This window comes from Carassius auratus, chromosome 3 (genome assembly GCF_003368295.1).
Source record: "Carassius auratus strain Wakin chromosome 3, ASM336829v1, whole genome shotgun sequence".
In the NCBI taxonomy this organism is placed as follows: domain Eukaryota; kingdom Metazoa; phylum Chordata; class Actinopteri; order Cypriniformes; family Cyprinidae; genus Carassius; species Carassius auratus.
The window spans coordinates 25,616,588-25,642,208 of record NC_039245.1 but is presented as its reverse complement, the minus strand read 5'-3'; the positions used below and the strand labels follow the sequence as shown (position 1 = coordinate 25,642,208).

The 25,621-nt window shown below is 35.5% G+C and overlaps 1 protein-coding gene across 1 annotated transcript in view; it reads right to left on the bottom strand.

Annotated features, from left to right (window-relative positions):
- The window catches only part of LOC113052413 (brain-specific angiogenesis inhibitor 1-associated protein 2-like protein 1), a 52,512-nt gene extending 34,097 nt beyond the window's left edge, over positions 1-18,415 (bottom strand). Inside the window, exons 1-3 of the mRNA XM_026216859.1 lie at positions 18,111-18,415; positions 14,260-14,335; positions 12,221-12,307 (exon numbers count right to left, since the gene is read on the bottom strand). Coding sequence (XP_026072644.1) covers positions 12,221-12,307; positions 14,260-14,335; positions 18,111-18,161 — 214 coding nt within the window. The 5' untranslated portion in view covers positions 18,162-18,415. The remainder of the gene's footprint in view (positions 1-12,220; positions 12,308-14,259; positions 14,336-18,110) is intronic.
- Between the last annotated feature and the right edge of the window lie 7,206 nt (positions 18,416-25,621).

Sequence of the window (25,621 nt, the reverse complement as noted above, 5' to 3'; positions counted from 1 at the left end):
TATATATATATATATATATATATATATATATATATATATATATATATATATATATTAGTGCTGTCAAAATTAGCGCGTTAACGCATTCGATTAATTTGAAATATTTAACGCGTTAAAAAAAAATAACGCAATTAACGCGGGTTCAGGTTTTTTTTTATTTCCAGTTGTGGCCTATGTGTGTTCAACGTGCAAAGAAATATGGATAAGACCAAGGAAGGACTTTTAGACGGAAAGTTTCAGTATAAAACTCTGCCGGATTACTCTTCAGTCTGCCACAAGAAACATTACTCTTCATTTAGTCTGCCACAAGAAACAGCAACATTAAAATCATGAACTCAAATGTCATTGTTTAAAAAAAAAAACAATGACTGTAACAGTGCGTAAATCAGACCTTTCTGTAACGCTAACGTTAATAAGCTTAAACGAAATAACGAAATAATTGTGTAGCGGAGTATTTTTTGTACACAGTGCCGCGAACTGTCAATCACTCCTGTACGCGTGCATCACTGTCTTCCTCGCAGCTGCAGCAACTTGCGCTCTCTCTCTTCATCAAGCTTTAAAACAAAAAGGGGACAAAAAGATCATATTGTCTTTGTGCATAGGCTATAGATTAATTCGATAAATGAATATCTAAATTTGTGCCTTGCCGTCTTGGTATTTTTTTAGAACTTAGAAAAAAGATGCTGCAGCCAATGAACAGCCAGCGGGGGCTGCAGGACGACTCAACCTCCGCAGACAGTTTTTAATGTTTATCAGACAATAAATACTCAAGATTTTGCTTTAGTATAACTCACAATGAGTTTCACACACCTTCTCCGGCCACGTTGAGTTGTTGACACTTAACAGTGGGAAAAGCGACACATGCGCTATTCACTTGTATAACTTAAGGGTGAATGGGTAATGTAGTTTCTGCTCTGGGTGGGATGAATTAGGAAGCTTGCATTGTGAAGGGCGCTCTGAAAATCGGCAGTGCAGGTGAAAGATTAAAACCTTTATTAAAACAGATGTCCAAATGAGCGTACCGGTACGCTACAAGTACGTTCTGGGCGCATGGAGAGGTGGCAGTAAGCTCAAGAGCTATATTTGGAAGTGGCGGTACTGAGTACAGGTGCATACTGGCCCACTTAAAGCACTGGCAATGACTATACTTTGGAATTTTTTTGCAGTCCACTTAGAATTCAACATGGAAATCATTTTTGTTTTTTATTGGCATTGATTGTTTTGAAATTCAAATGGTACTTACATGCCTGTGTTTTTATTTCTGTAATAAATATGGCTTTCAAGCCAACAGTTAATTTGGAGAATATTGATGGTTTATTGCAGGTATGTTGTTTACATGAGAAAATCTGTGTTACAAGTTAAACAAAAATTCCAATAAACAATCATATTTTGAATTTAAATAGTTTCTTTGTCTTGAGTTTACATTAATTATTTACATTTTACATTTACATATCCAAAAAGTTTCAGTCTTTTCATTTTTCGTTTAATCGCGATTAATCGCGATTAATTTTAAAAAATTGTGCGATTAATTAGTTAATTTTTTTTAATCGATTGACAGCACTAATATATATATATATATATATATATATATATATATATATATATATATATATATATATATATAGAGAGAGAGAGAGAGAGAGAGAGAGAGAGAAAGTATATAGAATGTAGCACTCCACATAGAAAAGGGAAGAGATACTGATGCATAGTCTATTGTATCTGTGATAGTTTATTGAGCCTTTTCTTTTAACATATTTAAATTTCAGTTACAATGTGCAGGAATAACAATTCATGGTGCTCATCCTTTTATGCAAAACCACAGATCTTTATCTACAGATAAAGTATATTAATAGGAACATTGTATCATCTTAGAGAGAGTTTTATTGTCTCGATTGTCTCGTAACTGAATGCGATGCTTAATGCTGAATGACAGATGGCTGCAGTTTATGTGCACTTGAATTTAAAAGTATACATTTTTACCTCACATTAAACTATGGAACAGCTTCAGAACACATGAAATACAGTGCATGAAAACTTTATGGTGCTTTTCAATGTTTCCGTGCCTTTTTTGGGACTTAACAATAGCGCAGAATAGTATGCGCACAATATCGGATAAGGATCGGTCTGACTGATCCCCCGAATCCACCATAAAGTGTCAGTAATGGAGCGATGCTGATACTGTGTATCGGATCAGTGCACCTCTATTAACTGATCAAATAAATGTAGCTTAGGTGTAGGCCTGTCACGATAACTTCTTGCTGTGGGATATATTGCCCCAGAAACAATTGCAATAAACGATATTATTGCAATTTTAAAGGCCATTTTATGCCACTGAATATGTAACATTAATGTAACAGCATAATAATTCAAGAAGGCCTACACACCTACAAACGACAACAAACGTTGGATTTTTAAGAATATTTAGATTAATAAATATTAGATTTGACTTGAATAAACTTGAATAAATAGTAAATAAAGATTTTCTAACAAAAAGTGCAAAGCAACTTGTAATGGAGAGTATTCCATCTACAGATTTTTCCCTGACCTTCTTTTCTCTGTAAATTAAGGGTGCACTGTATTGCTGAAAAACACAATCAATACTTAGCAGTCAGATGTCCGTATGCACAAAGGCACAGATCCCTAAAAAAGACCATATCTGCAGATTAAACTTTTTGGGAGAAGCATTTCTTAAATTTGAACTAGCACCTCATGACTTTACTACATTATGTACGAGAAGCTGCAAAATTACACAGGCGCAAGTAGAATGTACAAAACATGTTGACATTTTTTAAAGTAAATGTAATGGGTGATATATATTGCGTCACCAAATATTATTGAGGTCATGTACATACATTGTGCAATAAATCAATATATCGATTATTGCGACAGGGCTACTAAAGTGAGCAGAAGAGACTTCTATAAAAACAATCTGAAAACCTTACTTGAATGGCAGTGCAAGGTAAAACTGGCAAAAGTCTACTGCACTGACTCCAGGAAACACGTGTGTCAGAGTAACTATTCATTTAAGAGTGCAGAGTCTACCTTTAACATTGTTGTTCTGTTCCCAGGTCAACACAAGCACAATGGCACTCACATATCGACTTAATCTGGATGACCCCGATCTGTTCTCAACATGACCTGTGTCTTTATCCACTAAGGTGCACAGCAGACAAGAAGGAATTTTAGCATGCTGCACATGTGCGTTCATGCATTACTCAGCATTTCCACTGTACAAGCACATCTCCATAAGAATGCAAGCAGGTATTTGAATGATATTCCAGTGAACTCTATGAGCGTAATCTGATGATCTGCCATCAGCGAGGCACTCTGCAGTCAAATGATATGACAAAACAAGGTGCCTTGATCAGTGGAGTCATCCTTCTTAGTGAGTGGGACATCACACCTGTTGGGTTATAAGAGACACAGAGTCTGAAATCTTAACACATAGGACACCTGTGTGGTGCTGGACGATGTGTTGTCTTTGGTAGGGCTGGTTAAGAATGAAAGCATCGCCGTTTCTCTGACACCTGATCTCGTGGAGGGAGGGAGGGAGGGTGTCAATCTGTCCGTGACTCTCAAGACTATCCAGTGTCAGCTCATCTGCCTGAAGGCGGCTCTGGTTTCAGCTCAGCCGAGCAGTCAGAGCTCAAGAGGCTCCCCTCGCTGAGGAACACAAGTGACGTGGAACACAAGGTCTGCGTTGGGTTGTTATCTGCCCTAACAGAGGCAAGTTTCGCCTCTTATCGTCTACGGATAGGGAGGGCATTGTGTTAACAACCACTAAGGCAATATTCAAATGTTACGGCCCTCAAAAGAAAAGGTCAAGAAAAGGTCATCCGCACTAAAATACAAAGAAAAGAAAATCCATCACTTTGAAGCATGAATGCTGATAAGTGTTCGCACCCAGTTTACGCTTGCGCTTTCAGTGATCTGATCACAAGTGGCCAGCTGACATGCACTACCATTTTCACCTGGTATTAACATGCTTTGTAAATATCTCCTGTGACTCTTCTTTTTTTTCCATCCACACTGTAAATTTTATCCACGTGTTTGGCAGAACATAAAAAAAGGAATATTGCATTTTTATCTGATTACATTTTAAAAGATTAATTAATTTGTCGAAATATCATTGATTCATTTGACAATGAACATGAACAGATTATGGCAGTGATGTGATGTCAGTCGGGGACAAATGTGCTCTGTTTGGCATGTCACAACCTCTGCTTAATCCAGCTCAGATTATGATTATTAACATTGCTCATAAAACAACTGCCATTATGTACACAGGGCTTGATTTTATGAGGGTTGAGGGTATTGCGCATAATTGAACACATTTCCACCGATTCTGCAAATTCCCACAAATATTTCAGTGTGGAAGACGCTTGGGACAGAAGAAGGACAGATGAAGGTCCGACTGAAAGATTGAAGTGAAAGGAGATGCGAAAGAGAACTCAGAGTTTTTGTTATCTCTCCAAGAGACAGTTTTCTATGAGCTCACATCTCTGAACGCGTGTAACTACAGAATTGAGTTGTTGTATAGGATATTAAGTGAATGTAAGCAGTTAGGAAATGAAACACAGGTGTAATAGTATATTAGATCCGTGCATGAGCTCTTAAAGAGACAGCAGCCTAAATAAAACTGAATTACTGTTTATTTATACAGTGAAGACTAATCAGTGTTATTTTACAGTTGAATAGATTATACAATTTCTGTAGTATTTCTGTACTTGAATATTTATTTTTAAAAAATGTCTAAAAATAACATTCACCTATGCTGGAAATTCCCCACCATTTTCCAAAATGAAATTCAGGCCCTGTTACAACAGCTTGACACAATGGAGATGCACACACCAATAATGTGTATATGCAAATGATCTGTATGCATGGAATACATGGTTGACTTCCCATATTTGCCAAACTGTGCAGTAAAAAGGGAAGCTTACTGTGTGTACAATGCTGTATCCCACAATGAAATGCACTTGACTTAACCTTCCATTTCCAGCTTGAATAATGAACTGGAAATAATATCTGCTGTGATTTTTTTCTCATCCTCCTTATTATCTGATCAGACTGCCAAGAGAAAAATATAGCTGTATTTAAAAAAAGAAAAAAGAGCAGTCTCAGCTGAAATTGTAAAAGTGAATTGGCAAAGCAGATTTCACTGCCTTTATCCCTGCCAACATCCACTCAAAATCCCTGCTCTAGTTATCCTGCTTGACCCTGCAAAGTCAGTCTCCTAATTTGCATTTGTAAAATAGGAGTATTCGGTTACCACTCTTCCAACAAACGCATGGAGAATCTGCTGGAATGATCTCAGTCAGTCCACTGGCTACTATTTACACTTCCTGCTCTGGGATGAAGCTGCCCATCTTGGTGTAGGATCGGTTTACCACAGCCCCAAACCTTACTTATTAGTAAAAAACTAATTCAAGATAGGCAGCAGCTCAAATATGGAGGACTTAATTGTTTATCATATTTATCTTATAGTTTAAATTCAACTCTTATTTTATCTTATTGCAACCCTCTACATTGCGAGTAAATCACTCGAATATGCGACTAAATCTTCACTCTGGGCTACTAAATAATGTCGCACACATGCAAAGAGAGAGAGCGAGAGTCTTACACACCACGCTGAATCGACATGCAACAGTTCATTTAGAATTATTCAGCTTTAAAGAACAAGCAGAAGATATGGCAGTTTCTATGGTAGTGGGCGGCAGTGGCGGTTTCTCCATTAGGGTGATGGGGCGAAGCACCACCAAAGGAAAGGGATAAATTTATTTTACATTCAACCACAGTGTTACGCTAGCGTTCACTATTTTATACTGTTTGTGCTGCCTCTAAATAGTCCAATTAGCACTGAGTCGCGTTTTGTGTAGTACCGCCCCTTTTTGGCGGATTTCAGTCAAAATGATCTGCTCTCATAGACTTTTTTTCAAACTTCAGGCACTGCAATGGAATCTCAATGAGTTCCGGGAGGGCTCGCCCTAACGTGCTTTCGTCATTGTGCGTAACCTTTACTTGTGCAACGACTGATGGGAACAGTGACATCCTATAATATTAAACAAATATTTTGAATTTTAACAACAAGAAAAAAATGAAAACTACTTTAATATCTTTGTGAAAAACAAAACAAAAACAAAAACAAAAACAGGGGACAGCTATGCCTTTGTCAGCTGAACTTGATCGATATCACGGCGAACGTTACCTCAGCGCAGATTAATTCTATCGTGTCATTGAAAAAAAAACCCATTCATTCGTTGTAGCAATAAGGATAAATTGGCAATTAAAGAATTAGGACAACTAAGACCAAATTTAAACATCAAACCGGTATCTACAAAGGATGGGAAGTCGTATAAACAAGGATTTTCAAGGACGTGGTATGAGCGGAGAAAAAGGCTAATAGGCTGCAAAGTAGCTGACACTCTATTCTGCTCATTTACCGCTGCATTTTGCATTTCAGAATGTGTTTCTCATTAAACTGAAATTGAAGGTTTTTTTGGAAAAACCACATCCTGGCGTCAGTCTTCATTTGCTGCTGAATTATGTTAACACGCATATAGAAACATAAGTAGAGCAAGAGATTGATTCCTAATGTCAGTTTTTTTTTATTAATACTGTAATTTTTCAGTTCCCTTTACATCTTTAACTACACGCTAATTTATCAATTGAATGTGTGACCTGTCCTCTTTAATCGATCTAACATTTGCCCCCACTGGGAGAATTGGCAGGAGCCGCCCCCTGATGGGCGGAGCTAATGCACACACGGCAATCTCATTGGCTGGTGCTCATCTAGTACCATCCCCTGTTTTGATTTCAGCAAATCAGCTCGAGCAAATGCTGACATATTTATGAACCCAGCAGCTCATCAATCCTTTTTGCGTTGTATATTTTTAGTATTGTAGTGGAATTAGTAGTAGTATTATTGTTTAATAATAAATACTACTATCTTTTACTATTCTCTGTTTTTTTTTTTTTTTACAGAAACCCTAAATGACCAACAATATCTTAAGCATCACCACCAGTTCAGTTAAAATGACAAATATGCATTCATACATAGTTACAACATTTTAGTCTTATCAATAATGTTCTATCATTAAGTAGTGCTTAAATATCTTATTATAATATAATACTGACTGATTTAAGAAGCTGTGCCATTTTACTCAAAATAGGCTGATTTGATAAATGTTTAAATGTGTGTATATATGTATGTGTGTGTGTAAAATTTACAATCTCTCCATAAAGTATATATACTTCTGTACTAATACTTCCTTCTTCCTTTTATATTTTCCCAACACTTTGTAACATACAATAAAAAAACCGGTGGTCATCAGCCATATCAAACAAATATTAAAAATAAAATAATAATAATAATAATAATTGTAACAGAAATGAGTCGAACCAGACAAATTAAACACTCTATCAAAGCTGGGTCTGAAACACGAGAGCCGAATTCTTCATGAAGTCATAAAACATTCTGTGCCACAAGTCCCAAGCAAGATGAGCAACCAACTTGTTCACACAACAGCTTTCAACATTAACACTACTAGAACAATTATTTGCAATTTCAATTCGAAGAAGAGAAATTTGGTGTCAAATGTGTTGTTCGTAATTGAAATGCAATGCTGGACATCACCAGTGTTGGGTAAGTTACTCAAAAAAAGTAATCCACTACAAATTACTAATTACTGCTCTAAAATTGTAATTTGATTACATTACTGATTACTGCATGTAAAAAGTAATCAGATTACTAATTACTTTACTTTCAAGTTACTTTGAAAACCTATTAAACATACAAGGAAAAAAACTACAAAGTGAAACTCAGTTCTTTCCGTAAGTTATTTATATTGACTGAAAAATATTAGAGAAATATGAAAACAGCAACTTGAATTAAAAATGCAATGCATTTCTATAATTTAACATTCTTAACATAAACTTGACCAACAATGAAAACTGTAGTCTTTTTAAATGTATCTACAGTATGTCTTAACCACATGGGTGTCATTCCAAGGAAGCTTCTATTATTACAAGTCCAGATGTCTGCGGTTGTGGAGACATATTCCAAACGATCGAATGTTTTTTTTAAGTACATACTCCATATCCGCATAGGGCTGTCACTTTTCGTTCGAAAATCGATTGCACAATCGATGGGACCAACCAAAAAAAGTTTCGAAAATGAAAATAGGGAATCGATTTTGAAATAATTCTCGATTTATTTAAAAATAATTAAACAATTAAAAAAATATAGATGTAAAAAACTTGTGTTATGGCTTACTTTATATCATGTTACGCGGGCTCGGGCTTGCGCTCCAGTTTGTGAGGTAAATGCACGTTCATGTGATGTGTTTCGATTAGCGCGAGAAAGATGTGAAATGGATGCTGAGTAGATGCAACGGAGGCTTGCCTCTGGCGAAAATACGTTTTGGTTGCACCAGCAACTAAAGCAAAGTTCTGAGGTGTGGAAAAGTTTTGACCATGTTTATAATGAGAATAATGAGTGAATAATGACGCACCATCAGAGAGCGCAGGAACGCGCTGAAGACATCTACAGTGGATTCAATCATTTTCCTCCACAAAAACATGTAGACCTAGCCTAATCTCTCTGTGTAAAGGTTTTTCAAATGATAACTATATATTCATTAAGGCTTAAATGCATAACGTGGACTGAGTTTTTACGCTAATGTTGGCATTATTCTATTATTAAATGTCAGCTGATATGTGGAGAAGCAAACCCAGCGGAGCCTTTATCTTTATTTCGTTATTGCCAAATACCCATCTTAATTAAAAAATGTATCTTAATTTAATCTGTTAAAAAAGACTCGTTTTTATTGGTGCGTTTTTTTTTTATTTATAGGCTAAATGAGTCTATGTCTATTTAGAGTGCTGAGATGTTACGATGTTACAGAGGACTTATTTTATTTCTTTATTCCAACTTCCAAGTGGCCTAGTCTATGTTAGTTATGAATAAATTATGTTAAAACATGTATAAATGACTCATTGTTGACAAAAGGCAAAAGAGCTGTGTGTGTATGCGCATATCTGAATGTCGGGCTGCAAACGGGTTCGGGCTTTTAAAAAGCTGTCAATCAAAATGTACTTCTCGGGCTCGGCCCGAAACCTGTCGAGCTCGGGTCCTGTCGGGCCTAACTTTTAAGGCCAGATTAAAGCTCTAATGCCAATAAATAAGAAATATTGCTGACTTGTGCGTTTCCAAGCGCTCTCGTTCGTCCGATATGTGGCGTTGAAAAAAAAAGGAAACGTCTTTTTTTTTTAGACATGGAAAATCGATTTTACAATCAATTCAATGAACACTTATGTCTTAAAAATCGAAAATGCTTTTTACACAAAAGTGACAGCCCTCCATCCGCATAGCATTTATCTAGATACCTTGCAAATGTCTTTCGGTCCTGCAAGGTTACAGAGCTGTCCGTCACTATCATCGTAAGCAAGTCTCTAAATGACTGCGATTCCACAGTCGACAAGCGCAGCATTTCCTCCACCACACACGCTGCTACAGCTCTCTTCACCTGTCCAGAAGTTACCTTCCCTACCGATCTTGAACAAAAATCTCCGTCCATTTTAACAAAACGAGTTCTCCGGTAATTCATTAAAGCGCATGCTCAATAACTGACGCAGCCGCCCCAAAACGTGATTAGAAATGCATTTTAATTTATTTACTTTAATATTTTTTCTTACCAATACATTTGTAACGCAAGTAACGTAATTTTATTGACATCAGTAACTGTAATCAAATTACATTTATTTTAAATGTAATGAGTTACATTACTGCGTTATCACGAAAAGTAATTAGAACACAGTAACGCGTTACTTTGTAACGCGTTATACCCAACTCTGGACATCACATGGAAACCCATGAGTTAAAGTTAAACACTTCCATTGACTTCCCCCCACCCAGCAGAACCAGACTGAAATTCCTAAGGGGGGGAAGGGCTTTAAACCTCTGTCTTCACAGAACATCCCTATGTCAGAGAATGACAAAGAAACTGTCTTTTGTACATATATATGGACCAAAATGAACTCCAAAATGACTTCTAAATGAATATCATTCCATCGCTTAACTCCATATTCATTTATATGTAACCCACACATTCGACTATCTTGTATAATCACTTATTGTGTATGTCTTTTGATAACTTTAGGATACATAGTCATGTCTAGTATTGATATAATCGAATCTGCTTGCTTGATATTGTCCTGACAATCAATTATAGGTCAAATCTATTATATTCGGTTATAGGAATCATGTCCAAAATTAGACCCTGCAAGAGTGGGAAAATTCGGACCACATGCTTGGTAAGATAAACATATGATTTATGATACCTCTGAGCCAAGACAATATCTGATTGGTCAAGACAACATTTGAGGTGTGGCCAACAGGCCAGTTTAAATACTCAGGACACCATAAAATCTTAGCTTTTAGTCTCTAGCTATGCTGCTGCTATTCGTCATGTGGCTTTCTAGTCTCTAGCTATGCTTCTGCTAGCTTGTAGCTTCTAGCCATGCTGTTTAGTCATCACTATTCTTTGAGCACGGTTCCAGCGTGCCTGCCTGCTGCTACTTAGCCACGATGAGAAGAAACACCACCTTAGTTTCGTCAAACTTTATTTCTTTTCTTTTCCGTTTGAGAGTTTTGTGTTCTGAGTTAAGTTTTGTAATGTCGACCTCGTCTGCGCGTTCAGCTCCAACCAGCCACACAATTCAGTTTCAGCCAATGTCCAACCACGGGCTCCCCAAGACGTCACTTCAGCGACTGAACTTCCAGCCAATCAGCGACCTCGGGATAGCCCTTTCACCTGGACTATCTTCCTGCAACTTGTGTGAATGTGTGTGTGCGTGCGTTTATGTGTTAGATTAGCTTATATATCTTAGATTTATCTAATAAATCCTTATTCATATTGAAAAGGGAAGTATCTTGTGTAATGTCTTAAACTGCCGATCTTGTTACTGTGCTAATTGATAGTGTTTTCACTATACTTTGGATATTAATATCCAGCACAGATTTGATGTTAAACAGCTTGTTCAGTGAATCGCAGGGCGTCTCAGTGATCAGCCGTGAAACAGTGATTCTGTTTAAATTCCCTTTAAATTATTAAATGATTCCCATTGAGCTAAATTGACCTGTTTCCGTTACATAATAATAATAATAACAACAACAAATATATATATATATATATATATACATTATTGAATGATCTGTTGATTATTAGCACATCTATGTAAGCTATGATACCAATTATGTGCAAATAAGGGTTAAACGTTCTAAACCATAAATCATTGCTTACCATTTTTAAAGTAGTAAAATTAAAGCTTATTGTAAAGAATGAAGAAATACAAAAGGCAGGAGGAATACACATTAACTCATCTGAAAAAAAATATTTACCATAAAATTGTACTACTACTGCTCTATAAGAAAAATACAATTACTTGTGTTACATAAAGAATTTAAAATCTACGTCAAATTACAAAAAAAAAAAAACATATTTTATCAATTAGTTGTTGCAGCCCTACATCCTATAGTTTATTTGCATGGTTTTACACCCTCTGCTGTCAACATACTCATAATATATGTAATATTTTTTTAATTACTTAGAATAAGAAAAATCATAGTGACTTTAAAGACATAATGACTAACCAATGAAGCTGAAGCACATAATATAGTAAAATCTCAACCTCCTACTAGTTTGTCACAGTGGGGCTTTGTAAAATATTCTTCTACTGTAAGTGCCATCACATTATGTCTGTGCTTGAAATACCAGAGCAGCCGCACTCCTTTCAGAAGCAGTTTTGTTCTGGAAGCAGGCCAGCAATGTCCTGAGATCATGTGACAGTAATGTAGCATTTGATGTTGTATGAAATGTTTATACAGTAGTTGCATTATGCAATCAATTTCAAAAACAAAACAAAACAAAAAAACAGAGGCTTTCAACATGTGATTTGAACCCGGAGTTCCCAAACATGACACAATTGAATAAATGCAATACATCCACCATTATTATGGTCTGGCAGATACAATGATGTGTCAACAAACAGCTCAAAGTTGACTGTTTCAAACATGCTCAATGGAACATGACACTGAAAAGTGATTTCAGGCCACATAACATGTTTTATGGCACATTCCTGCAAAACGGCACAATAGGAAGAGTAAATGGGAAAGAAGTGCCCATGCCGTTTTTAATAAAAAGAATAAGCCGTGACTCACCCAATTCCCTGGACACTGGAGAAGTGGCTACGTTCTCCCCGATCTTAGATACAGCATCAAAGTATAGCTTCCCAGCAAGAACCATGGCTGCAAAACAAGGATAAGAATATGGTTATTCTACTGAGGTGGAATCGTGCAAGATTTTTGTTTTACTTTCTGTGTTCAAAACATGCTGCACATTGTTTACTAGAGATAATATACAGCATTATCACTACTCATAATGACTGTCCCAGTGCGCCTTAATAACTGAAATGTTAATTCTTGTGTTGATTAAAAAAATATAAAATAAATCTACAGACAGGCTTTCTAATGTTTTCCAAAAGCTTTTGAGTATAATAAATACTATGATTATTTCATTTCACCAGATTGCAAGTGTTTCATCTGTTATCAGTGAATTATAATTAAGCAATTAAAAAGCAGCTAGATATTTGGATGGGGCACAACAGAACGCCAGTGTCCCGAGACATATTTTTTAAAAGCTGACACAGTCACTGTTTCCATCCAAAGATGCGAATTTAACTTCTATCGCAAAACTTCGCAAATATCGCATAAAACATTTGCGAAGAAAGCACCATTTCCATCCAAAGAGTCAAAGAAAACAATATTGTCCGTCCCTTCCTGATAAACTGGTACTAGATATCTCTAAGAAATCTAGGAGAAGCCACTGAATATAATAATTTTTTATATGTAACAAACTACTTGTGCTTCAGAGAGAGCAGACGTAAAACAATAAATGCGGTCATTGCTTTTAGAGGTGGATGCCTGCTGTTCGGGAACGTGGTCATGTAAGACATCAATTATACTGAAATACTTTCCTCAGGCATTTCAGTACGACCAAAACAACATATAGATGCTATGAACGAGATCGGTCAACTGGTTAGTCAAGTTTCCCGTCTAATAGCGCAAAATCACATGATTTTTTTCAATGCGCATGGTGGAATTTATTCGGTAAATGTGTTTCCATCTTAACTTATGCACATTTTGTCTTATCGGGTAAAAAGTTGATCCTACTCAGTTGTGCACATACGTTTTTATGCACATTTTTATAATTTATGTGCATCTTGGCATTTCCATCCAGCGTTTTTTTTTATGCGATAATCCAAAATGCACATACAAATACGTGGATGGAAACATAGTTAGTGTCTTACCACTGGGTTTATGGCATAAGAAGTTCTTGAGCCAAAATAAACAAAGGATTTATGAACACACTCAATCAGGAGAGCTACTGTCTGTAAGACCCGTATATTGTGGTTAGCACCTCAAGAGGTCAAATTCAACAAACCTCTTCAGTCAGTCCAGGAACAACAAGCTGTATAAAAGAAGGGTTGTGTTTAGTCTGCGATCATGGTTATTACGTCTAACCCTGTTTTTAAATCAGCTATCCATTTGTTCAAGATGTGATGAAACCCACCCTTTGCTCAGGAGACCTACTTTTCCCAGATTGACTTGTAGCTATATATAAGAAAGCAATCTGAGGAAAGGGTTACATGGGAGTGAAGGATGTTACACAAAACAAGAAAAGTTAAATCAGCGCTCCAGCTTTCCCTCCATAATTCATCTGGATCTCATTTTGCATGTGTAACTCGTTAGTTAAGTCTTCCCTTTGTATAGATTTTAATTTGATTGCCATTAAAAAAGTTACGTTGGACTGATGTTTATCTTCCCAGAAAAACTGGAGAAGTGGATATTGGATGTGTCATTATTTCCCGGCTGTTGATTTGACAAATTAATCTTGGGCTTATCAGACCTCGTTATCCAAAGCTGATCACACATCACATTTTTCCTCAATCTTAATGTATATAATAGCTGCCATAAACAATCTGCTCTCTAGATATAAGCATGGGCCATTAAAAACCCAGTATTTATCATCAAGCACTAATAAAAACAAGAGTACAGGGACTCGCAAATAACCAAATAATTCAATTTCCGACACTGGCTAAAAATATATATAATGCTGGTATATGAAAGTTATTAAAATGGCATTTCAATGTGCTTTATTGTATGTTCTTATAGTAAGGATATGAAAAGGCGAGGCTCACCTGAAACCGCTTTCTCGTAGCTCTTTCCCAGGTTTATGAGGTTACGTAACCCCGGGTTGAATTGTTCCATAACATTCTGAGAAGAGGGATTTCAAACAGAGGAAATGGTTCAAATATTGGCATGAGCAATCATGATGTAATCAGTCGCAATCGTGACATTGTGCGGACAAGAGACAGTTCTGTTCATGAAACAACCTCTTCAGTGCCATTTTAAATGGTCTCTAGTTTAATGTACTGTGCAAGAAGGGTTACATGAAAAGTAGCAGGCCTTACCTGATTTCAAAGTGTAAAATGCTTTTGCTTTGGGCCATAACAACATATTTAAAGTGCACTAAGCAATATTTGTTGGACCGAAACCCAAAATGCACTCGCTGCCAATCAGCAATAAGCAGTCTTAGGTTGCACAGGTATATTTGTAGCAATAGCCACTGTTTGGTCAAAATTATAATTTGTTTTGCCAATTTTATTTTAAAGATATTAAGTAAAAATCATGTTCCATGAAGATATTTAGTAAATTTCCTACTGTAAATATATAAAAACTTAATTTTTGATCAGTGATTTGCATTGATAAGAATAGACAACTTTAAAGGCAATTTTGTCAATATTTAGATTTATATTTTGTTCCACCAATTTTATTTATTTCACCCAGATTTTCAAATAGTTGTGTCTCTGCCAGATGTTGTCCTCAAACCATACATCAATGAAAAGCTTATTTATTCAGCTTTCAGATGATGTATACTGTCCTGTATTTCAGAAAATTTACTCTTATGACTGGCTTTGTGTTCCAGGGTCACATTTGGTAAAAATATGGAGATCTACACAACCCTAAAGAGACCTGACAAACTATAAAATGTAAGGTTTCATCCTGGCTCAGGACTGAATCTCATGGATGGTTTGTAATTACTGGTAGAGTAAATTGTTTTAATATTAAGATAACTGATTTTGTCCAAGTGCATACACACATTTTGAGACAGAACAAGTTGTTGGACCAGTTTCGAGTTTGGTCTTCAAGATTGAAAATGGTCAGTCAAAAACACTATTTACCATTTCCCCCAAAGTAACCATTTTATATAGACTATAAAATATTCCATGGGTTATCAGAGACATTATAAGAGGAAGAGATGGTCCACTTCTTAAAAAGAAGTACACCATGTTTTCTTTTTTTTTTTTTTTTTTTTTTTTTACCAAACACTAAAACTGAAACTGAAATACTGGTAGATAAACCTGGTAATTTATACGTATATGCGGTCCAGATATATATATATATATATATATATATATATATATATATATATATATATATATATATATACAGTACAGACCAAAAGTTTGGACACACCTTCTCATTCAAAGAGTTTTCTTTATTTTCATGACTATGAAAATTGCAGAGTCACACTGAAGGCATCAGAACTATGAATTAACACATGTGGAATTATATATGGAATTGTATACATAACAAAAAAGTGTGAAACAACTGAAAATATGTCATATTGTAGGTTCTTCAAAGTAGCCATCTTTTGCTTTGATTACTGCTTTGCACACTCTTGGCATTTTCTTGATGAGCTTCAAGAGGTAGTCACCTGAAATGGTCTTCCAACAGTCTTGATAATGAGTCATATGGAAACTTGAATGACTTCACAGATATCTTTCCATATGGGTCAATACTGGATAAAATGACTTATTAACAACTTATAGAGAGCCGGTCATCTGCATATCCTGCGAGAGACCTTCAAGAAGAAATCTCCATTCATGAGTTGATCCACTCGACTCTTTCAGGATACTTTCAGTTGTATTGAAATTCATATGAGGACCACTCTGTGTGAGTATGGCCGAGTACCTGGAGTCAATGACGTCACGTGAATGATAAAGTCTGGAAGAATGAGCTCACGATGAGAACTTTGGGAAACTCTACTGCTCTTCACAACAAGACCAATTACTGAGCAACAAGGCCATGTGTTTTAATAGTCGCCAGCACTGCATTAGTTCAAAGGAAGAACGGAGGCAGAGATTTGAATGAGTCACTAGTGAACACTTGGGCTTGGTTATATTTACTGAACTTCAATTGGTATACAAGCGCTTACTTAATGCTTACTAATCCTCAGTGCATGAAGAAAGCCCAGTCCTCTCCACTCCCTGACACGTCTCGAACCGCCTGAGACTGTAGGACAGGACGCACAGCTGATATTATACTGGAATGACGCACTCATACACAGATATGACATGTGGGAGCCGGTCTCTGATAATAAACCTCCTCCCAATGAAAGCATTCATTCTTTGTGTACACAGTTATACTGCAAAAATTAGGTACTCACAAACTAACTGTAAACTTGTAACATTTTCTCAAAAGAAATGTCCATCATTCTATAAAAAAGCAAATGAACATAAACTAAGCAGCTTAATATTTTACATGAAATTTTACGTCAGAAATACTATTCTTGAGGATTGAGTGCCAAGCGTTGTGGATTATTTAAAATCTTTTAAAACCATTTCCCTGACATCTTTGCACTGTTTACTAAGTTAACGTCACATATTAAATGTTCTATAAAACAACACAGATAATACATTTATTGGTCCTTAGTGAAAATTTATCATCAAGGCTGCGTTTAATTTTGATCAAAAAATTACAAAAATAATGGTTTCTATTTTAATATACTTTAATATATATATATATATATATATATATATATATTTTTTATTTTTTTTCTGTGATGAAAAGCTGAATTTCCCTAAACTTACTCCAGTATAAAGTCTCACATCATCTTTCAGAAATCATTCTTATATTCTGATTTATTTTTTGGAAACTGTGATACTTGTTTTTCAGGATTCTTCAATGAATAAAAAGTTAAAAAGAACAGCATTTATTCAAAATATAAATATTTTCTAACAATATAAATATTGGCTATCACTTAAGAATTTAACGCATCCTTGCTGAATAAAAGTTTTCATTTCGTAAAAAAAAAAAAAAAAAAAAGAGAGAACAAATATTTACTATCCCAAACCTTTTGAGCAGTAGTTTATATAGTTTTATATATATATATATATATATATATATATATATATATATATATATATATATATATATATATATATATATTTAAATACACTTTTTTTTCAAAGAATCCTGAAAAAATGGTTACAAGTTCCAAAAAAATATTTAGCAGCACAAATTGTGACAGCATATTGTGTGTGTGTGTGTATATATACTCGAGAGGCATGTTTATGGTATTCTATAGTCTTTGATATAATCCATATTTATGTCTTATTTGCTGTATTGCTTTGTTTACAGTGGTAACCAAGGAAACACTATTGTAGCTGTTCCATAAGCGCCACCTGCTGTCAGAGAGTGAATCTGCGCGTGTGTGTAAAAACAAATTATATCTGGATGTGCTCATTTTAATATTATAATATTAATTTACTATTATAATATATAATATTACAATTTTAATATTATAATATTAAGCCTGTTTTTTTGCTGAAATAAAGCATATGATTCACACAAGTGTTTAGTAATAACACATTCCCAAAAACAAAAACCAAAAAACACCTTTATCAGTATAGTTATGCGTCTAAATCCCTAAATGTGGCTTCACATCTGACTCGTTTGGTTGTGTCAATAAATGAAATGTGCCATATGTGCTCTGGTAAAGACCCGACCAGAACATCCTTATTTACCAGCTAAATCAGTAAAGTGCTACCTACAATTTGTCTTAAAGTTTCCTGACCAGTTTAGAAGTTTCCTAACCAGTAAATAACCGGCTCTATCCAGCAATCTCGTGGATGTTTCACGGTTATCCTAGCCGCTGAGATCTCAGCAGGTGAATAAATTTGGCGTTAGGTGTCATGTCTCTCACCTTGTAAGTGCTCTCGGTCAGTTTATTGACCTCCTCGGGGTCGCGCGACATTCTTCTGCCCCTCTCGCGACGAGCGCGCGCACTCGCCAAAAACTCCGCGCTCAGTCGACTACTCCGAAATAATCAGGACAGGACGGCACGTTTATCGCCTTGCTCAAGTCCTCATAGCAAGACAGCCGTCTCCTGGAGCTGTGTTATGAATTTCCGACAGAAAGCAGCTCAATAACGGACTGGTGGAGTTGAGAGGAGAGAGGCTTTGCCTCAAACTTACGAGCTCGTGAATGTGCGCGCGCGTCAGGGGCGGCGCTCCGACAGGTGCACTGGGACAGGAACAACATCAGTGCTGCCTTCTGCCGATTACTCACCATATTGCAGCCGTTTGGACATGTATCGCAACATCAAAAGATCAATGAGCAGTTATTTCTAGGAATGTAAGGATGCACCTTGAGCCGGTTGAACACGGATACAAATATGTGAGGATCTGTTGAAATGTTAAATGAATCGCGACACAGTTGGGAGTAAGAGTTTATATGAATGTATCTCCGAGGGGAATAATTTCTAAATGACACGATCTAATTTAGATAAAAAAAATAAAAATAAAACATTCTCATGCAGCATGCAGTATATTTGCTTGGGATATGATTAAAATAGAGTAGTTGCCTCTAACTGAATGTAAAGAGCGCAGGCAAAGCCTTAGTTTGTTTATGTTGTTTCTTTTATTGGTGTTATTTACTTGATTTAAGGGTTGTTTTAAAATTTAGTTATTTGATATTTCAGTTTCACAAAGAAATGTTCAGAATTTTGTCCAAGTAGTAATTAAAATACATATTTTCAGTTAAAATTGGTCTTGAATCTCATTTGTAAAAAAAAATTATAAAAATAAAATAAAAGTTGTGAGAAGATCATATGGTGCAATCAGTGTCACAAATTGTATAGCATAATTCAATAATAACAAGAATTTGTAAAAGTATTGTAAAAGAATATTGTAAAGTCAGTTCATTGATGATTCAGTGATGTCATCATCCAGTTCAGCTCTCTTCCAGTAATGTCTGTGCAATCTGTCAAGCCTCCCCAACTCAAGCCAAAAGCGACAGTGGAGAGAAAATGGAGGAAAAAAACACTTAAGAGAAACCAGTCTCAGTTGGGAGGCCAGTTTTCCAGTTTTTCCATTTTTATAATGAAACCATCCTATTTAATATTAATCATATAATATAATGTAATTTGTTGTTACCACTCAAAATCTATATTACATTAATATGAGATCTGCTTTAGTGCTTTCAGAATCTTTACTTTTTAAAATAATTGTATTTATTAAATATAGATGTCCATTATCTTGTATGAAATGATTTGATGCTATTGATTCACAAAGTGGATCGCATTCCATGATGCTTCATGAGAGCCTGACTCACTCATTACCAGAGTTTGAGACCTACTCTGAGTTTGAGAGTCTATGATTAATGGTGAATAAGAGATGTTTTAAACTGAAAACAGTAACTTCAGAGAAGAAACAGAGAACTGCAGCCTACTTACAATACTGATGAATTTCATGTTCCTGCTGGAGGCGAGTTTTACTGCCATCTGATGAAGAAATCAACAACAACAAAAAAGGATTTGGGTAAGAGTTACAGTTCATAACATTTCGATCATTAACACTGAACATACATTTTCATGAATTTAAATAACAGTAGAGCATGTCTAAACAGGTCAGGTCTGACACGTCACTAGTTCATATGAAACACAAGTGCTTGCAAAAAAGAGAGTGAGACTAGTATAACAGGACAGAAATGATTAGGTAAACATCTAGTAATACAAATTATTACCTGTAGGTCATTGTCCAAACGAGTTGCTGAATAAACACTTCCAAAGCCTCCTTCACCCAGCTGAGTGCTGATTTCATAATGGCATGAACTGATGTCTGTAAAAAAAAAAAAAAAAAAACGGTTTTGACCACTGAAAAAAAAAAAAGATATTTTATCCCACAATTTTTCTCATAATTGTGAGTTCATATCTTGCAATTCTGACTGTATTAAGTGCGAGATATAAACTCTCACCTGTGAGTTAGAAAGTCAGAGTTGTGAGAAAAAAAAGAAATCTCAGAATTTCAACTTTATAACTCGCAATTGATGCAAATACCACAACACGCATAAATGACACTTTTTAATCCACAGCTCAATAAATGTTTTATTTAATTTAACATTAAATTATTTTTTTTAAGGGCAGTTCATAACTAACATGGTAATGTTTTATATATATATATATATATATATATATATATATATATATATATATATATATATATATATATATATATATATATATATATATATATATATGCAAATCAAATCAATGTCAAAACTTGACATTAAATTGACGTCAAGTTTTGACATTAATTAGATTTGCATTATTTTAAACATTTTTTAACACATTGATGTCCTATTCTAGACCACAAAAATAATGACAAAACAGTATTAAATTCAAGACATGTTTTATTATTTGGGAAGTTGTGGCCTAATGGTTAGAGGGTTGGACTCCCAATCGAAGGGTTGTGGATTCTAGTCTCGGGCCGGAAGGAATTGTGGGTGGGGGGAGTGCATGAACAGCTCTCTCTCCACCTTCAATACCACGACTTAGGTGCCCTTGAGCAAGGCATCGAACCCCCAACTGCTCCCCGGGCGCCACAGCATAAATGGCTGCCCACTGCTCCGGGTGTGTGTGTGTGTGTGTGTGTGTGTGTGTGTGTGTGCATTTCGGATGGGTTAAATGCAGAGCACAAATTCTGAGTATGGGTCACCATACTTGGCTGAATGTCACTTCACTTCATTAAATCCACTGGTTTATATCAGAATTTTTTACATTTTCCATAAATGAACATGTAGTTGTTATACTGTATATACAGTACTTGGTATTACAATTTCATTTAGTTGTTGCTTTTATCCAAAGTGACTTACAATTGCTATATGTCAGAGGTCACACGCCTCTGGAGCAACTAGGGGTAAAGTGTCTTGCTCAAGGACACATTGGTGTCTCACAGTGGATTCGACCCTGGGTCTCTCACACCAAAGGCATGCATCTTATCCACTGCGCCATGTGGGGTTACAGCAAAAATGTTGCATAATTTTTTTATCATTTGTAATTAAGCAAATCAGTATATTTTTGGTAAAATATAATATATTCACCTTTTCATTATCAGTAATTTATGCCTACGTGTTTATTTTATAAATAGTTTTTTGTTGTTGTTGTTTATATGTTTTTAACCACAGAAGTTACAGAAGTCGCAGAAGTTACAAGTCATGCAGAAATCAAACAACATATTATTCAAAACATATGCCGAATGGATGCATTTTGAAGAAAAAGAAAAACATTATTTGATAACTATGTTTGACGTCAATTTGATGTCTATTTTATGTCTGGGTTGATATCAATGTGATGACAATATGACATCAACTGAATGCCTATAACACGACGTCGATTTCAACTCAATGTCAAACATTTTGGCCCATATACTTACATAATCATTTTCAGTATGGGATGAACCTAATATTTTCACCAATTAACCACTGGAAGGACTTGATGTATAATCTGACTAGAAATTATGTTTTGCAGCATCTTGATCAAATCGTGTCTCATATTTGACGTCAAGTTGGCATCAAGGTGCCCGCTGGGATTGCATCCTAAACACATTGGTCCCCCTTTAACAGCTTCCTCTTCTGGGAAGAGAGGATTTTCCACAGGATTTTGGAGTGTTTCTGAGGAAATTATTGCCCATTCATCCAGAAGAGCAATTGTGAAGTCAAGGCTGATGTTGGACCAGAAGGCTGGCTCACAATCTTCATTCCAGTTCATCCCAAAGGTGTTCTGTGGGGTTGAGAGGTCAGGGCTCCAGTCGAGTTCTTCCACACCAAACTCATCCAACCATGTGTTTATGGGCCTTGCTTTATGTAGTGTGGCACAGCCAGCCACTTTGATATTTGCTATATTTTTACCACCTTCTGGAATGTACTGACTTCTTTAAAAAAGGAAGGGCAATTGTTGTTATATATGAAAATTCTGTAATGGATTATTACGTTGAACTCTGTCAGTTTTATGGTTAAAACTGAAGCACTGAATTGAAATGCACTGAGGCACTGTGTGTGTGTAGAAATGTTAAACAACCAACAGTTATCCAATTACACAAACTGCTCAACTTTTCTGATCGTTGCCATTTTAAATATAGAATTTAAATGACAGATGACCTCAATGATACAGATTTTACAACATCGTTTGATGATCCACAAATTATTAGGCCTACCTGTATTTTTTATTGTTATTTTCTATTTTCTCATTTATACAAATGTCATGTTTTTAAGGGCAAAATGCAGATTTATTGTGCGTTTCAATTTTTTATTCACATGCCATTTTTATGCACTTTCTTTTTTTTTTCCTGCAAATTTTATTTATATAAATATGCAAACATACAAATGTACACATGCATGATATCTACAGTTTTTTGATGCCACCATCAGATGCATTCACTGTTCAGCCTCTTAAGAGAAGAAATAGTTGCTCAGTTCGTTTCCATGAAGACCAAAGTCTCTCAAACTCAGCCATCGGATAAAACCTCTGATTAAATTTTCAAATTACATCTCGCCTTCATCAAACAACGTAAGTTTTCATATGGTTTCTAAATTATTCTTTTACACTCGATTAATAATTTGCCGCGTTTTTCACTTTGAGAGTTATCCGCGGCGTTTTATAGTTTCACAATGTTGTTAATAACTGTGTTGGATGTTGATACCATTAATGGGATATAGTTCATCATAAAAATGTGAAATTCTGTCATCACTTAATCACCCTCAGGTCGTTCCAAACATGTTTGACTTTCTTCGGTGGAAGATATTTCGAAGATAAATGCATCTAATTATACGAATTGCTATACTATGCTGCTGAATGACGATTACGCTATTTATTTCTCTCCAATACATGGCATGTCTATGAATATCAATGTATGCGTTTCTATTTCCTACCACAAGAGGTCAACACAATCCCGAATAAAGCATGACATGAAACCGTGCATGACATTGAGATGTAACGGATTTATGGTCCCTCTGTTTAATTTCATGACGTTCCTCAAATGGTTAAGATTCGATATGTGCAAATATACTGTCTAAAATAATTGTAGATTCAGAGCCAGATGCAGCAATGCTTTCACAATTGATGTTACATAATATATTTACACTGTATCACCAATTTGCCACATAGTTTTTTCCGGATGGCTTCATGTTGCTGCTGTAATTTTCAGCTGAAACCATGCATACAGTGGAATTATAATTTACAATGACATAAAATACAGCTGACACCTTTTGACAGCATTTCTATTTAAATCAACATTGGATTTTGCTTTTTTTCTGGAATTAACAAACATTTAGTTGAAATTTAATAGCGAAATTGCATATGGTGTGCATTGTAATAATCTACAAAGTTATATAACTTCATGGAACTTTCTAGAAAATCGGAAATTCTCATATTTTATGAAAAAAATCACTCTGTCTATGTAACCATCCATCCGTCTATCCATACAGAGTGTTACTGAATTTAAATCAGAGAAAATAAATGGCAATTAAAGGTCACACAAAGGTTACTTTGTGATCATCCATCTCTGGTTTTGGCATGTACCACCTCAATATTCTTTCAGGGGTCTTTGAGGCAAGCCTAAATACTCTGTAAAGAATTCAAATAATCAAACTATAGGAAATGGTAGACAGATAATAGATTGTGTAATGTTAAATGCCTGTAATAAGTGATCTGTCCCTTTGTCATTGGCAATATTCAGAGCTAAAACCAAGCAGCCAATCAAAGCTCCACCCTCATTTGACCAAAAAAAGAAGCACATGGTTCATTCCTTTGAAGTAAAACAGAATGTGCATTCTGCTCTGCTCCATCACAAGATTAAGATCCATAAAACCTGACAAGCTATGAACTGTGCAGCGGATTTGCTTCTGATACTATGCATTAAATCTCCATAAAGTATAATGAAACACAGGCCAAAGATTTGTTTGATCAGCTCTGAAAAGAACAAAAGTAGCTCTCTTCAGATCATGTCAGATCAGTTCTCAATTCTCTTTGAATCTTCTCTATAATCTACACTTCGGGTGAATGTAACAATGCCCATCCAGAACAGTTCAAAAGGACAAAAATGAATAATAAAGTAATGAGAAATACATAAAAAAAGCATGAATCAATAATTTTATCAATAAGAATAATGTAAATTATTAGAAATGAAAATAATTCTTAATTTTCTTTTTCTGATGAATGAAGATGATGATAAGATTTTATGATTACATTTTTTTTTTTTTACATTTGATAATAATATTCCACAACAATATAAACATTTCTACTGTATTCTTATTCCAATAAATGTAGACTTGTAATTTTTATTTTCACTACTTTGCATTTTAAAATCAACTTTAGGAGACCCTATAACAGATGACACAACTTAATTTTGTGGTGCTTCTAATTAAGTTATAAAAAGCTATTATAAATGTTGTACAAAATAAATATCACCACTACTCATTTGCACCAATAAAATGTGCACCTCTTTGTTTTACTACCAAATAATATGTAATGTCTAATTATTATTAATATTTAACATACATCGAAAAGGTTTCCGTGACCTCTCGCGAGCAAAAAGTCTCGCGATTTATTTCCAGAACATGGTGCATGATGGGATACACTAAGCCTCGAATAAGATAGTATGGATTTAGTATGCGTTAAGGGCACTGTGCTTCAGTGTTTTTAAGACCTGGGACAGTCTTGAACACTAACTTCCATGCTCTCAAGTGTCCAAGACAGCAAGTGTGGGTATTTGGACAAGGAATACGTGACCACTACTAAGTGCCAGACAGATACAATTTGACAATTTTCTTTCATTATTTTATTGCAGATAATGAGAATTTAGATATTTGTCACAGAGCTAATATTATCTTTGGTCACATCAACACTCTGGGAGCGACGATCACATTTAAATGCAGGAATTATTTTTGCTTAAATGTTTGTTCTTGTGTTCTGAATAAATTGGGTAGTGGCTGACATAATTTAGGGTCTCGACTCTCGATATTGTAAACAACAAACACAGATGCCGGCAGTTTGGTGTTAGCTTTCAGACCAAAAACACTGTCAGCGTCTGGAGACATATAACGTCTGCCAATTATTAGTGAACTGCAGTCGACAGAAGCAGCGTGTTTTGTTTATCTCATTACCGCAGGGCTGGTGGGAGCAACTACAGTGGAGAGAGACAGACTGGTGTCAAAATATGCGAATGAGTCGAGACACCTTCCACCGACTCTGTGAATTGCTAGTACCTCCTCCAGGAGAAGAGAGACACACATCTTGACTCCTAATTAGGCCAATATCATAAAAGATTCTGTCATTTACTCTCCCTCATGTCGTTCCAAACGTGGATGACTTTCTTTCTTTCTGAGGAACTTAAAAAGAGACACTTTGAAGAATGAGCTGGTCATTTTTTCACACTTCTG